Source organism: Pimephales promelas, chromosome 5 (genome assembly GCF_988280905.1).
Source record: "Pimephales promelas chromosome 5, fPimPro1.hap1.1, whole genome shotgun sequence".
NCBI lineage: Eukaryota > Metazoa > Chordata > Actinopteri > Cypriniformes > Leuciscidae > Pimephales > Pimephales promelas.
Window position 1 is genome coordinate 25,770,088 of NC_142773.1, and position 15,152 is coordinate 25,785,239.

The 15,152-nt window shown below is 37.2% G+C and overlaps 1 protein-coding gene across 2 annotated transcripts in view; it reads right to left on the reverse strand.

Annotated features, from left to right (window-relative positions):
- tnr (tenascin R (restrictin, janusin)) overlaps window positions 1-15,152 on the reverse strand; it is a 178,379-nt gene that overhangs the window by 63,172 nt on the left and 100,055 nt on the right. The window contains exons 6-13 of one of the 2 annotated variants that reach the window (XM_039654779.2): window positions 12,920-13,183; window positions 11,206-11,321; window positions 8,873-9,023; window positions 5,135-5,404; window positions 4,760-4,945; window positions 3,896-3,985; window positions 3,407-3,670; window positions 1,215-1,481 (exon numbers count right to left, since the gene is read on the reverse strand). In XM_039654779.2, the coding sequence (XP_039510713.2) occupies window positions 1,215-1,481; window positions 3,407-3,670; window positions 3,896-3,985; window positions 4,760-4,945; window positions 5,135-5,404; window positions 8,873-9,023; window positions 11,206-11,321; window positions 12,920-13,183 (1,608 nt within the window). The remainder of the gene's footprint in view (window positions 1-1,214; window positions 1,482-3,406; window positions 3,671-3,895; window positions 3,986-4,759; window positions 4,946-5,134; window positions 5,405-8,872; window positions 9,024-11,205; window positions 11,322-12,919; window positions 13,184-15,152) is intronic. The other variant, XM_039654780.2, reaches the window with a different exon arrangement.

Below are 15,152 nucleotides of genomic sequence, written 5' to 3' on the forward strand. Positions count from 1 at the left end.
TTAAGGAGAGAACAATGTGAATGACAAATCCATAAAAGGCACAAATGTAGGCCTCTTTTATTGCTCTTTCTTACGACTTTCTTGCGTTGTGGTTGAACACTTTATATATCTAGGAAGAGAAGAACTCAACAACTGGATTCAGAAATGGAAAATATGGTAATAGGCCACCATCCATAATAGGTTTTCGCTGATGATGACTCTTATATAAATAGCAAAGTCATGATAGTTGACAATTTCATAAATTGAACGTCCTGTATTGTGTGCATTACAAACAATAAAGTTCTATTTGACAGCATACCATCATGTGCTTTTTAGTTGTCTGGAAGCATGGATCAAATAAATTTGAAATGTTTTATGAAAATGGTGCCATGTACCATTTTAATGTGGTGCATGTACCACTTTAGTGTACCATTTTAACAGGGTTAACATTCTTATTTGCATAATTGCAGTGTCAATGTCGTTGGACAAACGCAGCAGCAATCCGTTTACATAAAGTCTATTGCAGATCCTCATTTAAGACTGCACTCTCAAGTTTTTCCTGAACAGACTTTTCCGACTATAAAGGTAAAAACGATACAGCCTCTTCTTCGCTCAAACTGTTGTGGTTTCATTGCCATTTGCCGCCTCAAACATTTATGCAACGTTTCCCTGACTGTCCAAAGCATGTGAATATAAGGTCCACTATTGGATGTCTATTTCTAAGCATCTAACATCTAACATTCAACATTCTAACACTGTATTGTTTCACACAAGTGTGTAACGTTCCTCCAGTAAGAAGCAGGGTTTAGAACGACAAAATCTGGGGTTTAGCACAGTGTGAAAAGCCCTTCTGTTTAGGAAAAATGCACATAACATTAAATAAAAACACTTAAAGGGTTAGTTCACCCAAAAAAAAATAAGTTTTGACAGTAATTACTCACCCTCATGTTGTTCCAACCCCGTTTATCTTCGAAAACACAAATTAAGATATTTTTAATTGAAGATATCTCACTCCTCCATATGGCTGAAGTGACTACAGTGACTACAGTGGCTCAACCAAAAGTTTATCGAGCGATGAGAATACTTTTTGTGCACAACCCCCCCCAAAATAACAAACAACATGAGGGTGAGTAATTACTGACAGGATTTTCATTCTTGGGTATATATAAATAACCCCTTAACTCCCACAGACATATTGTATAAATAATATCCTTGAACATCATTAGTATTAATACCTGTTGTAATTGAGCCTATAACTGGCTTTGAGGTCACATTGCCGTGCATTGTAACCAAGGTAACAGTGTACCGCCTGGAGGGAAGAAGACCAGTGAGGGTGATTCTGGTTTTGGACCCGTCTAGAGCTATTTCAGAATCATCACTGGAGTCCTGGGCACTGTAGTTCAAGATGAATGCGTCAGCAGGCGGTGCCGGCGCACTCCACGCCACAGTCAATGAATCAGATGTGACTTCAGAGAAGAAGAGCTGCGTGATAGGGCGGAACCCTGAAATTGAATGACAACAACGATGTTACGAAATGGTTGCTCCTGTGATTAAAGATCTCTTAAATGATTGGCACATCCTCACAGGAAGGAGGAATGAAGAGTACAAGAACGAAAAACAATGAGGTGCTTGGATGGACTTTGCAGAAGAGATGCAGCCAGACAATAGATATCAAGCAAAGGATGGAATCTGAATGAAGAAAAAAAGTGGAAAATGCTGATGAAATATGACGCAATCTTGATGCTGTAGATATAAATGTGTTGATGCACCAGGCCAAAGCAAGTGAGTGACTGATAACAGCAAAGACAAAATGCGTAAGGAAGATAAAGTATGAAGAGTTATTTCTTTGGAAGATGTGAGAAAAAAAAAAAACAAATCCAATAAAAGATTCTTTAATCCACATTTTATGATAGAAATGTCAGAGCTGTTAATTTAATGCAATAATTTAGTGCATTAATTGCGTAAATAACAATGGAATCAAAAATAAGCAATTAACAACGCCCTGACACTGACCACTGGACCAATTGAAACTTAAAGTACCACTTTCATACCGCTACTACAACCAACACACCTCACCAAACCGCACTACCGAGAGCAGACAGAGCAATTCACGTAGGATGCACTCATGGATTCAAAAACAGATGAACAGAGTGCAGAATGAAACCAGAAAAAGAATGAAAGAGAAAGCACGGTTCTCAAAACTCAATTTCAAAGTTGAGCGTGACATGTCGTCATAATATTGCATTCAAGATGTGATGAAACAGCCAAAGACTCCAACTTACATGTCTACATAGAACAATAATAATAATACTTGTTTATATATATATATATATATATATATATATGAAGAGTTCAGATGCAAAAGCCTCTAAATGCCATTTGAAATTTTCTTCTTTAATGATGATTTTTATCAAACTTGTATATTTAAGTTCAGTGATTTCACTTAAATGGCTATGATAATTACCTATTAATTGTTATTTAAGTGAAATTCCTAAACTTAAATATACACGTTTGATAAAAATCATCATTAAAGAAGACAATTTCAAATGGCATTTAGAGGCTTTTGCATCTGAACTCTTCATATATATATATATATATATATATATATATATATACACACAAACATATAATTAAATAATACAAATCGATTTTGATGGAATACAAAAACATTGTCCAGTGTAAAAAGCTTAACATCAGAGGTGTTGACAAAATTAATAAAATAGATTGCGGTACATTGTGATAGTAATATGAACATATAAATGACTAGTAAATAAATCATTTACTTGTCTGCCACAACAATGTCTTTGAATAATTTTCTCATAACGTTACAATATATTCAATTTGTTGTTTGCGGTGTCTTTTGCTTATTTTAATTGATTGACATCCCTAATTAAAACCAAATAAAGCAACATTTTTATTTAATTCTTTTTTTTATTAGAGCTATCAACAAATCACATTAATCTTATTAGTAGATATCAAGCAAATGATGAAAACTTGATGAATAAAAGTGGAAAATGATAATGAAATATGATAAAATCTTGATGCTGTAGATATTTAATGCGCCAGGCAAGTGAATGATAACAACAGACAAAATTTCATATGAGCAAAATGATTCAAATGTTCAATTGACTGATAACCCCTGAAGTAAAGGACATATGTACGGCTGAATTTTGATGAAGTAAGGTTTGAATTGACAAGAAATGAACCTGCTGTGGAACAAAATCAAAATCATCTTCTTTGCACATTGTTGACGCTGAAGCAAAAGTCTTACTTCCACATCATGCTGTACTCCTCATGCAATTATCAAAGAGATTAACGAGAGACTTCTGCCCAAAACTGATAGGACATGTCATGAGGCAGTGGTGAGGCAATGCTTTAGACACTAAACAGTGATTCCTGTACTCGAGTTCCCAAAATATCAAATTACCTGTGAAGGCATCAATAGTAGCTGCAGTGCTCTGCTGCCTGCCTCTCTGTGCTGCGACTGTAATGGTGTACTCCGTGCCCGGCTCTAGACCCGTCAGTGTGGTGGTGGTGACGTCCTTGGGCACCGTTAGCTCAGTTGTGACTCCAGTGGAGGATGTGTAGGTCACCCTATAGTGATCAATAGGCCCCTGCACTGTGCCCCAGAACAGCTTGATGGTGTCATCTGTAGAGGCTGTGACTGTCAAATCCAGGGGAACATCCAGACCTAAAGGTAAAGAGTATACTGTGGCTGTTTCAAGGTTTGTAATGGGAATACTACACTGTTTGGCTCAGTAAACATTTTTTTATGCCATCACAAACATCATATATCTGTTCTACTGGCAAAAACAGATTTGCACGGTCAGCAGCAGAAATACAAACTCCATACTATTGGAAATAAATTTATTTCGCTGTGATCTGGCAACGGCAGACCCATAATCTTCTCGCTTACCCGTTCTGGCATTCATCGTTGCCGGGGTACTTTGGTTGGCCCCTACAACAGCTGAAATACCTATGCCATACTCTGTGCCAGGCAGTAAATCTGAAGGGGAACGAAAGGGAAAGAGAGAGAGCTAAAAAAAGATCAATACATTTGGCAAATGAGCAATTTATTTTCTTGTCACTACATAAGTATAAAAATAGATTTGTGGGCGCTCAGAATTAACTCATAATGAAAAGAAAAACATCAGGAGCAACAGAATACCTGGATGTGACTTGTACTATCTTTGAGAAACAAACGGATAATTTATTTTCAACACTTATTGTCGGAAATGTTGCTCACTTGAATAAAAAAGCTGTTAAAGAGAGACAAAAAATCAGTGTGGCAGTAAATTTAAAAGAGGATCCACTTTAAAGTTTTCCATAAAGTCCATGCATATCCAAATGTAAACAAAAGTGTACTATAACTGTTTTTGTGTGCAAATGTTTAAGAACACTAAAAAATATCCAAAATTTTAATAATAAAATAGCGAGTTAATAAAATAAATGCCTTATGATTTACTCAAAAAAACAGTGACAATGCAATGGACAAACAATATATATTTAAAATGTTATGATTAATGCAAATGTGGGATGACAAGCTGTTTCATAATAATTTTCTATATGATCTACATGCAGGAGCATTGGCCATGAGACCAACGGCCTTGATGGTTTAATTGAAAATGTTTGATTTTTTATTTTATTTTAAAATCTATTTACATTTAAGAGAAACACTTTTATTATAAATAAAGCCATTACATTTTTTGTTGTCCATATTGTCCATATCCTATATATTCCAGTACTAGGGAAATAAAGGAAAAGGTTTGGTTTGAGCTACCATTGAGAGTAGTTTTGGTGGTGGCGCCATCGTTGCGCGGGACAATGACTTTGTCATACTGATCGCCAGCCAGTGTGCTGTAGACCACACTGTAGCCTTCAACATCTGCCTCACTATTGTCCCATTCCAGCTCCAGGCTAGTGGAAGTTTTTGACAGCACTCTCAGGTTCTTTGGTGCATCGATTTCTGAGAAAAATGATACAATCGATAATGAACTAGAGAGCTAGAAATGGATGTCATGCATTGTTGTCATGTTGCATTTTTGTAATCAAATATAAATGTTTACTTCTGTGAAACAGACCTACTTCACTTAAAGATCTTTATTCTTTAAACGCTGATGAAAGATTATTTACAGTCAGAACTGCTTTCTTTCACCTGTCGTAAACTCTGTGGAAATGGCTCCACTCTCACTGCCATTCCGGACTCCACAAACTGATACTTCATATGTGGATCCAGGCCTCAGTACTTGGAGGGAGTATTGGCTCAAAGTAGGCTGCAGACGAAAGGTGGTCTTTGGCCCGTCCACCCCTACCAGACCGTACCGCAATATAATCTGCTCCACTTTAGCCTTGGGTGGGCTCCACTCCACAAAGGCAACCGTGTCTGAGATGTCTCGAACAATAAGCTGTGTTGGCCCATCGATTACTAAAGAAAAAAATAAAAAAATAAGACACCATCAATGAAATGAGAAAAGAGTGGTCAGGGCTTCTCAATATGCTTCAAGCGTTTTCAACCTAAGAGTCAGTGGACACCAGAGTGCCTGTAAAGCACGGGAAAGGGGTTCTTGGAGAAACATACCGAATCGTCATTTTAAACAGTTTTAATTCAAAAATAACTAATGATCTAAAAACATGAAAGTGAAATAATAATAAAAAACTAGCAAAGGATAAAAGGTTTAAAACTCTATAATATAAAGTCCAATAATACAGAAAAACATTATAAAATTGTGTAAAGTTTTTTTTGGCTTATGAGCCATGGGAGTTTATTTAATGGTTTTAATATACCGGTACTTTCTGTAAAAAAACATGAAAGATGAATGATGGATATAAAAACATCCTTGTTTTGTACTATCAAATAGAAATGAAAATAAAAATGAGCTAATATGCTAATTTTCTTAATGCTTATGTTTTTCACACAAAGAATCCCTGAGCTATTGAACTAACATGGCTTATTGGATGTATTCAAAACGTCCACAAAAATATTTGTATTGCTTTATTTATTTATTTATCACATCATAAGAATATTACCAAAGTAATGGAGCAACATAAAAGTAGTGGCAAAACTTATTTAAAAACGAGGATGCACAGTGTTGTAGGAATGTGCAGAACCTGATAACACTGAATTCGCAAGTTAAGCTTGAAGTGACTTTAAATATACTGAACTAAGACATCTTAAAGGTGTAATTTATGTGGCACAAAAAGTACCAAATGAAATTGCGAAAAGTTTTGCCCTTTCCTCATCTATACTGTAAGTTGCTCATCAAAAATATAGGCTAATCTTGCAAAAAAAAAAAATACTACTTTGTCAGAAAACATGGTAACATTGGAACACATGGCTGTCAATGGAGAAATATGCTTTTTATGGTTTTATTATAGCTAACTAGCCCATGCTAAGCAGCCAAACAGGTAGTCCCGAGCCACTGGTCAAGTAAAAAGGTTCCATGTTTGACCACTCAACAATGTTTGAAAACTGCTAGCCAGAGTGTATACAATGAAGTCATAATATTAAACTGGAAAAGTACTTTAATATTGAGAATTACACACTTCACTTTGAACTTATCCATGTTTTCAAGGACAGTTAATGAGAAGTATTCACCATATACTGACAGCAGGCAAACACACACTCAAGTGACTGAATCAAGTGGCCATGCTGAGCCTCCAACAGGCTCTTTTAATAAGACGCTAACTGGTTGTGTGAATAATTAACCTGCTTCTTTATAAAGGGCAACATGACCATCTGCCTCAGAAACAAGTATTGTGAAGGAAGTTGAACACCTCTGGTACTTTTGACCTCATCTCTAACCTTCGCCCTCATTCTGCTGTGATATTTACCGCCATGATTAATTCGTCTTCCAAACAGATTGAAATGGACAAATACTCTAAATGTTATTAAATGTAGAATAAGTCCAAAACATACAGTATATTGTGCATGAGACCATTGTAACCCTCTACAGTATATTACAATAACAAAATGTGACCGTTAATCAAACACTAGGGTTCAGGAGGAACCCCAAGCAAATGGGGAAATGATGTCAGGTTCATGCATGGGTATATTTACTTTAAGTTCTTTGCACAGCCTATTCATTCCACAAGGGTGATGTCTTGGTTTTATTCAAGGCACACCAGCATAGTCTCATTTTTAAATCTAGTCACACCAGAGACTGTTTATTTTTTTTTCCTTAAAATGTTTTATTTTAGCACTTAAGCATAATTACTGTGAAGCAGCATTGCAAACTCACGAGGAACCATGCATGCGGTAAGCGAAAACTCGTCTTCCTAGGCTTTCTCTGGGGATAGATAAATCTTTGCACACATAAATAATTAAATGGCATCAAATTTGTCTTTCTTTATCCAATAAGGTATCCGCAGTGGACACGTGAAATATTAATGGACTTGCATGCATAATTAATGTCTCTTTAATTATGCTCAATGGTGAAATGAATGCTGTTTTCACAGCAGACATGCAATTTCAATTGCCCATGAAAAGTTCAATTGAATCTAAACCTCCTGTCTGTTAGAGACAGAAGAAGAATTCTTGGGTGAAGTTTACATTAAGTGCATAATTGCTGGCAGACTCACCAATTCATCATGGTGACATTTTCCATTAGCTGAAGCAAAGACACCTCCTTGCAGTTTTGCCTTTCCGGCCCAGTCTAGTCCCTCTCGCACACCTTTTGAAATGTGTTTACACACCTTCCTTTGTGAGTGCACTATATCACTATATGTTTTTCTGCATGTCTTGTCAGAAATATATTTTCAATAGTGTTTCGTTCTGACAACACTGTGAGCAGAGTAGCAGTAAAATGACTGTGTTCATAGTATAGTTTGAAGGTGATGCCTCTGTTCAGCCTCACTGCTGCACTACACCGATTTCAGCACCAAGGACAGGGGGGGGAAACAACAGGACACGGCAGATGGGTGGAGGAAATCACTGCTCAAGCCACTTCCAACTTGTCAACTCCAGCTACAAAAGAAACACTAGTGACTCAGCTGGCTGAGTAACCTGAAGGGAAAAGCACTTCACGTTGTTCTCTCTTTCATCTTCTCTGCGGACAGAATGCAATGGTAAACTGAACTCCCCCGGCATTGAGCATCCAACCGAGGAGCATTTGTTTGCTTTGCAAACTTTTGTCTCCATTAATGATGTAGCATCCTGTTCTAAAATTCCACATGGAGAGCATCTATGCTGTCTATCACAAAACTTGCTTGCTTGACGAGCATAATTAATTTAGACAACTAGGGATGGCCAAAGTATCAGTCGATACTAAATATGCCATTTTATCAATAATAATATAATATAATGTAACATAATATAATATAACACAATACAATACAGTATCTATTCCAAAAAGCATGCCCATTTTAACAAGTGAACAATACGTGTCCAGTGTTGATTCCTCAATGCCATGTTGGAACATGGTGGAACATTTCACAAATGAAGACAGGCCTCATTCTTATATAATTCATTACCATAATAATTAGTTTTATCACTGTGGAGCCATGCAAATGTTCGTCCTTGGGGACAATTATTACTGTATAAAGTCCTCAAGTCACACGATGAAATCTTACACAGAACTTGCTACATTTTTTGCAATATAATGTCATTATAGAGTGAAAAGGGAAAATGTATATATTTGGAGGCACCAACACTAGGTAGGTCATTAAAAATCAAAGATACATTCAAGAAAACCTGAAAGTTATTGGAGAATGAAACAGTGAGCCGTGGGTGTTTCTATAGATTGGCTGGTAGAGCATGGTGCTAACAATGCCAAGGTCATAGATGTGACTCCCTGAGAACACAAAGAACTAAGCATATTACCCGAATACACCGTAAATTGCTTGGAATAAAATTCTGGCGAATGCATAAATGTAGTACAATGAGTGAGAGGCGTACGTGTGGTAACGGTTGCAGTAACAGGCAGGCTCCTGCCTTGATCTTTCAAGGCCACCAGGTTGACAGTATATTCTTCCCCAGGCCTCAGCCCTGTTTGGTGGAACGATGTGATGGTACTAGGTAGTTGTGCTGTCATCCCTCCATCATTGTCCTTTGGCATGCAAAAGACAAACACATACAGAAACATCACAATTCACAATTCTGGCATCAGAGTGCAGGCAGGCATGCAGGAACAAACAGTACACGGCTTGAATCAACAGAGATTGTTTTCACAAGGCAGTCGGCTGTGTAAAAAGAAAACCTGCTGGAATTTCTGTGCAGATACGTTTCACCAGATGTTTGATGCATTGAATCAAGTCTCGTTTTTTTTCCCCCAACTTGCTTAGCAAAAAAATTTGAGAGCTGCACTGCACCCTACAAGACATCAGCTTATGAAATCGGGCAATATCAAAATGCTTAAGGGTTTCAGAAGATGTTCCTGTTCTAAATGTATGTTCTTTGCCATTGACCCTGTGAACGCACACTTGTCTCTGCCCTCGCATCCATTACAATATTGTGGAAAATCAGAATGGCTCTTACGCATTGTTGGATTAAATCCGCAGAGGATATGACTTCCACTTCTAATATGATTTCCCCAGTGGTGTGCTGGAGTTGGCACGGTACTCATAGCAAACCCTCTCACTAATGGAAGATTGAAGTGCACCATGATCAACCCCCACCCCCCCAAAAAAATAAATAAAATAAATAAAAAATAAATAAATAAATATAGCTTCTTTGTATTCACTTCCTATTCTCCTGAAATAGGCTTTTGACTTTCCAAGGTATTTTCTTTTTTCATTCCAAAAATGATGGATTTATGTGACTCATGAACTACCCGGAGCTCACTTTGCCAGGGCATAGGCTATGGCTTTAGCTGAAAGCAAAGGCTATATTCATACTGCAAAGCCTCCTTTGAGTCTTAAAGCTTAGTTCTGATTTATTGCTCAGATCCAATTTCTTTGTGTGGCTGTTCACATCATTTTTTTTAAATGTGGCAAATATCCGAGTGTCTGTCTGTCTGTCTGTTCTATCTATCTATCTATCTATCTATCTATCTATCTATCTATCTATCTATCTATCTATCTATCTATCTATCTATCTATCTATCTATCTATCTATCTATCTATCTATCTATCTATCTATCTATCTATCTATCTATCTATCTATCTATCTATCTATCTATCTATCTATCTATAGATCTATCTATCTATCTATAGATCTATCTATAGATCTATCTATAGATCTATCTATCTATCTATCTATCTATCTATCTATCTATCTATCTATCTATCTATCTATCTATCTATCTATCTATCTATCTATCTATCTATCTATCTATCTATCCATCCATCCATCCATCCATCCATCCATCCATCCATCCATCCATCCATCCATCCATCCATCCATCCATCCATCCATCCATCCATCCATCCATCCATCCATCCATCCATCCATCCATCCACCCACCCACCCACCCATCCACGACAGAAAACTGCACTCTTCAAATGCTCATTAAGATGTGTGACTATTATTTGACTGAGCTTTCAGAAATGTCTGCAGATAGATTTGCCAAACCATCTGCTGGCTGAAGGAAGTTGTTTGTTTGATCCATTTAAGTAAACCATTACACTCAAGCACACCTTTGATATGTCAGATCTTTTTGTCGGAGGGGAGCATGATGTTTACAGATTCAATGGCTCCTCTTAATAGTAACACTACAACTAAACAAAATGCCTCAGGGGCTCTATTGCATATTTGTTATTATACATAGGGAGAGATGTTTCACCTCGATGTGAAATGACAGGTATGTTGCATTGGAAACATGCTGTTTTGCATACGTCGATGTCTCCCACTGCTATTTCATAATGAGACACCAAGCACAAGCTCCACATTTTGTTGGCATCTTCCTGTGAGGGTGCAGTATGTTTTGTCCTTTCTCCAGATGGAACATTTGAAAGGGGATTAGTGAGAACATCTCTGCCTGGATGTATTGTTCTTTCTGCCATGATGCAAAATAATTCTCATTCAAACAGGGACAGATTGACATTTATCAAGCTGAGAGGCACCTGTCAGAAAACGAATAATCTTCGACTTAAAAAGAAGCATTCATTTATCAGCTGTGCACAGATGTTGGTCAAAACCTTACACTACAGTTGATTTGTTTACTGTTGTTGAAATACAATGCTGTGGAAGTCCACAAATACTACAAGACTCTGAAACCTCTGTATTGTTACGCCAAGAGCTACAGCAGGGGCAGAATCAAATGATGTGTGACCTTCAAAGGAAAGGCTTACCTTGGGAATGAAGCTTATTTCCCAACCATCAAACAAGTAGTCTAAGGGTTGCCACTGAACCGCCACGGATGTCTCCATGATGGATCTGAAGAGTAAACCGTCTGGATTCGAGAGATCTAAAAGGTACAGATTGATGCATTATTGGCCTCCGTCCTGTGTGTGTTCAATAAATCAACATTTTCCCAGCCAAGACAGATCTTTACTCTCAGCTTTTAGCTCTGTAAAAAGAGGGGAGGTTAACATTGCAAACATATTCAGGATTTATTTGATTTTTTTTTCCTCAGTTATTTTCAATATGCAGTGTGTTTTCAATCAGTTTACATTTATTTTATAACACATGGAGCCGGGAAACCCAAAGAATAGAATAGAAGAAGGAAATAGCACTGAAGTCATTTCACAGTACACAAAAGTGAACCTTCAGCCTTTTCAGTGTCAATAATCATAAGAGCCTCAAGAGGATTTGAAAATAACTGAATGGAAACAGTAATAAAACACTATCTCTGCTGGGAGCGTTCTGCTTATTCCACGTGTATGATGACATACAAAGGTTCGTAAGTAAGTGATAATGTACAGTCATACAAACTGCATTACCTTTCAAAAGTTTGGTGTCAGTAATATAGTTTTTTTTAAAATAAGAAATAAATACTGCTATTCAGCAAGGATGGATTTAATTGATCGTTTGTGTCAGTAAAAACATTTAAAATGTTACAAAAGAATTGCATTCAAATATATGCTGTTTATCTACTTTCTATTCGTCAAAGAACACTGAAAAAATGTATCCACAACATATCAACTTTGAAAACAATAAGAAATTTTCTTGACCATCAAATCAGAATTTTAGAATAATTTCGGGTGGACCATGTGACAGAAATAAATTGTAAAATAAATGAAACTAGAAAAGTTTAAATTTGAAAAGTTAAACTAGTTATTTTAAATTGTACCTACTGTTCAACTGTTGTATCAAATTTTCTCTTATTCATTCCTTTCTTGTAAAGTTTCCCAGGATAAACATATTTTATATAATTCAGTTGCAGAAAATGTGCAATAATGTTCATCATTAGTCTCATCTTTGTTAGATTACAGAAATTATAGTTCCACTAGTTGAATGCCTCAGATGTATAAGCATGCCTCAGATCATTATGTCGGCCAGATGCCACATGCAAATTGCAGTTTCTTTCAAATTCATTAAGTTCTAAGTATCTTTATTATAATCCCTGAATTACTTGCAAAAATGTATGAAACAGAAGGCCAATCAGTGGTGCTTTGTGATTGTCTGCAGAACGCCCCAAATGGCTTTTCACAAATAATGGAATATTTGTTATGATGTGTTCTATTCTAAGCTAAGGCATTTTGCTCAAGGCTGACAGACAGTGTATACGAAAGGCCCTCTTGCATTTTGCCAATCTGGCACTGCTACTCACCAGGTGGTGGGTGTCTAATCATATCCCGTTGGCAAAGACGGCCAGTTGTTCCACTGAAGAAGTAACATGAGGTATGTGTGTGTGCAAATGAGATTGTGAAAGAGTCTGTAATCTCACATCCAGGTCTATTAAACCTGGGTCATGCTTGGGTAACAATGATGCACTTACAATGAAAATGTCGCACTCAAGATATATGAAAGAACCTCAGACATTTCCATCGAAAAAAAGCCTTATCTGACCAGAAACACTGATGTTTTTGAATAAAAGAGCTCTCAGGAGAGAAGTGCACTCACAGGTGGAGGCTAAAGTGTTCATAGGGGCACTGATGATGTTGTCGATCACTGCGTAAACGTTGATGTTGTATTCCAGACCCGGCTCCAACCCTTTGATGGTGGTGTTGGTAACGTTTCCAGGGACTCTGATCTCTAGTTGGACTCCACCAGGGGTTGTGGGGGCATAAGTGATGAGATAGTCTGTCAGGAACACAGGGCCCTCCCACTGCAGATCAATGGTGTTCTCTGACACTCCCTGAACTTGCAGTTTCATAGGAGGTGACACTGTGTAGAAAAGGGGAGAGGATATCACATGAATATGAATCATTCTCATCAAAAAGCAATCATTCTTAGGAGTCGGAGTTATGGAAATTTCTTTAAAGTGATCTGAGGCAAATCACACAGGAAGCATTTACCACAGCTAGCATTAGCATTGTTATGGTGTGGTGTTGCAAGGCAGCAGATTTGCATGCTTGTTCAAGCCACATCCCGTATTATCTGACATCTATGTCCTGTTATGTTGTAAACTTGAAAAAGTAAGAAAATGTAGCAAAGAGTTTGGAGGATCCCACTTAGGCTACCCCTGAGACTAAGAAGAAACCAGGGTCTCCAGAACACATGAGACTTCCTCCTGATCTGGGCTCATTGGAGTAGCTATAAGTGGCCCCTACGGAATTACTAAGGACTTGAAGAAGCAATTCAGCTTCTTCCACACGAACAGGACAGACTGGTGTTCCTTCTGTTCTCCCTCAAAACAGAGAAAAAAGTCCCAAGGTGCATACTTAGCAAAATTTATCACTCTGGCATCTGTGCTTTTCACCCATATCGAGCTGCCAAGCTCCCCTCTTTATTTTTAAGGAGAAACAAGAATCCAGGGAATGAAGCAGATACAGTCTAAGACAAAAAAGGGAGCAATTGTCGGTCCAACTGGAAGTCTCAGCACCTACAAAATTGTAATCGTAAAATGTAATTATTTGAATGCACGGCATCATAAATTCAAGCAGTTACTTATTTCACAATCCACTCCAAATTAATTTATTCTCAGTTTGGTAGGTGCATTAGCATTGCCAGCCTGCTTGTCTAAGATTATCAATTGTCATGTACTGAAGCATCAATGTGTCAGATAACTTCTCTTTGGCAAAGTGTGTAGTGCAAATTGCTATTACTTTGATCACTTTTGATTGAATTATAGTTGAAAGACATGGTAAAAGTGGGTGTAGTGCTGTGTTAAAGTTTGCAATTTACTTCCTTGAATAGAAAATATCTGAAGAGTTCAGATGCAAAAGCCTCTAAATGCCATTTGAAATTTTCTTCTTTAATGATGATTTTTTTTTTATCAAACTTGTATATTTAAGTTCAGTAATTTCACTTAAATAACAATTAATAGGTAATTATCATTGCCATTTAAGTGAAATCACTGAACTTAAATATACAAGCTTGATAAAAATGATCATTCTAGAAGAAAATTTCAAATGGCACTTAGAGGCTTTTGCATCTGAACTCTTCATCTGTAAATTAAAAAAAAAAAATCATTGTCAAAGGAAGACATTTAAAAACTTATTTAATTTTGAGCTATTTGACATTTTCAAAAAAGGAACTACTCATCACATCCCATTTCCCTGATTACTTCTTTTTTCCTCTTTGCTACCTGTTTGCAAAATACTTTTTGCTTACGGTTTCATCTGCCTAATGAAATGGGAAAATTGGATAGAGTAACTGAAATAAAAAAAAAACAATATCCTAATTCATTCCCTTGATAATATGAAGACCTAAGAGAGCAGAGAATCTCCAGAAGCTGTGTGGAGGGTAATAATTGAGCAGCCACTCGCAGTATTCCACCATCTCTCGTGCACAACACCCCACTATTTTCTCCTAATTGCAATGAAATAAGCAATTTTGCCTCCACTCAGTCTTGCAGAAAATGAGAGGGAGAGAACTGGGTTCTTAATATGATTTGCCCTTCCCTCTCCCACTCGTGAGATGACAGCTATATTCAGCGATGTGGGGTTTCGACAGCCTTTTCCACCAACTAGCTGTGAACCTCAGTAAGTGTGATGGAGAAATTGCTTTGGCCAGGTTAATATGACACATCTTCTGCAGTGAATGTGACTTTTGACAAATGAATGGTGTTACGCTGTGAGTTGTCACCAATTTTACAGCCATGACTGGAAGAGCAGGGGGTCTACCATGTGGTTTAGCATCTGCCTTGTGTGTGCCAGACCGGTAACTAGGGAATGGTTCTTCCCAGAGAGGA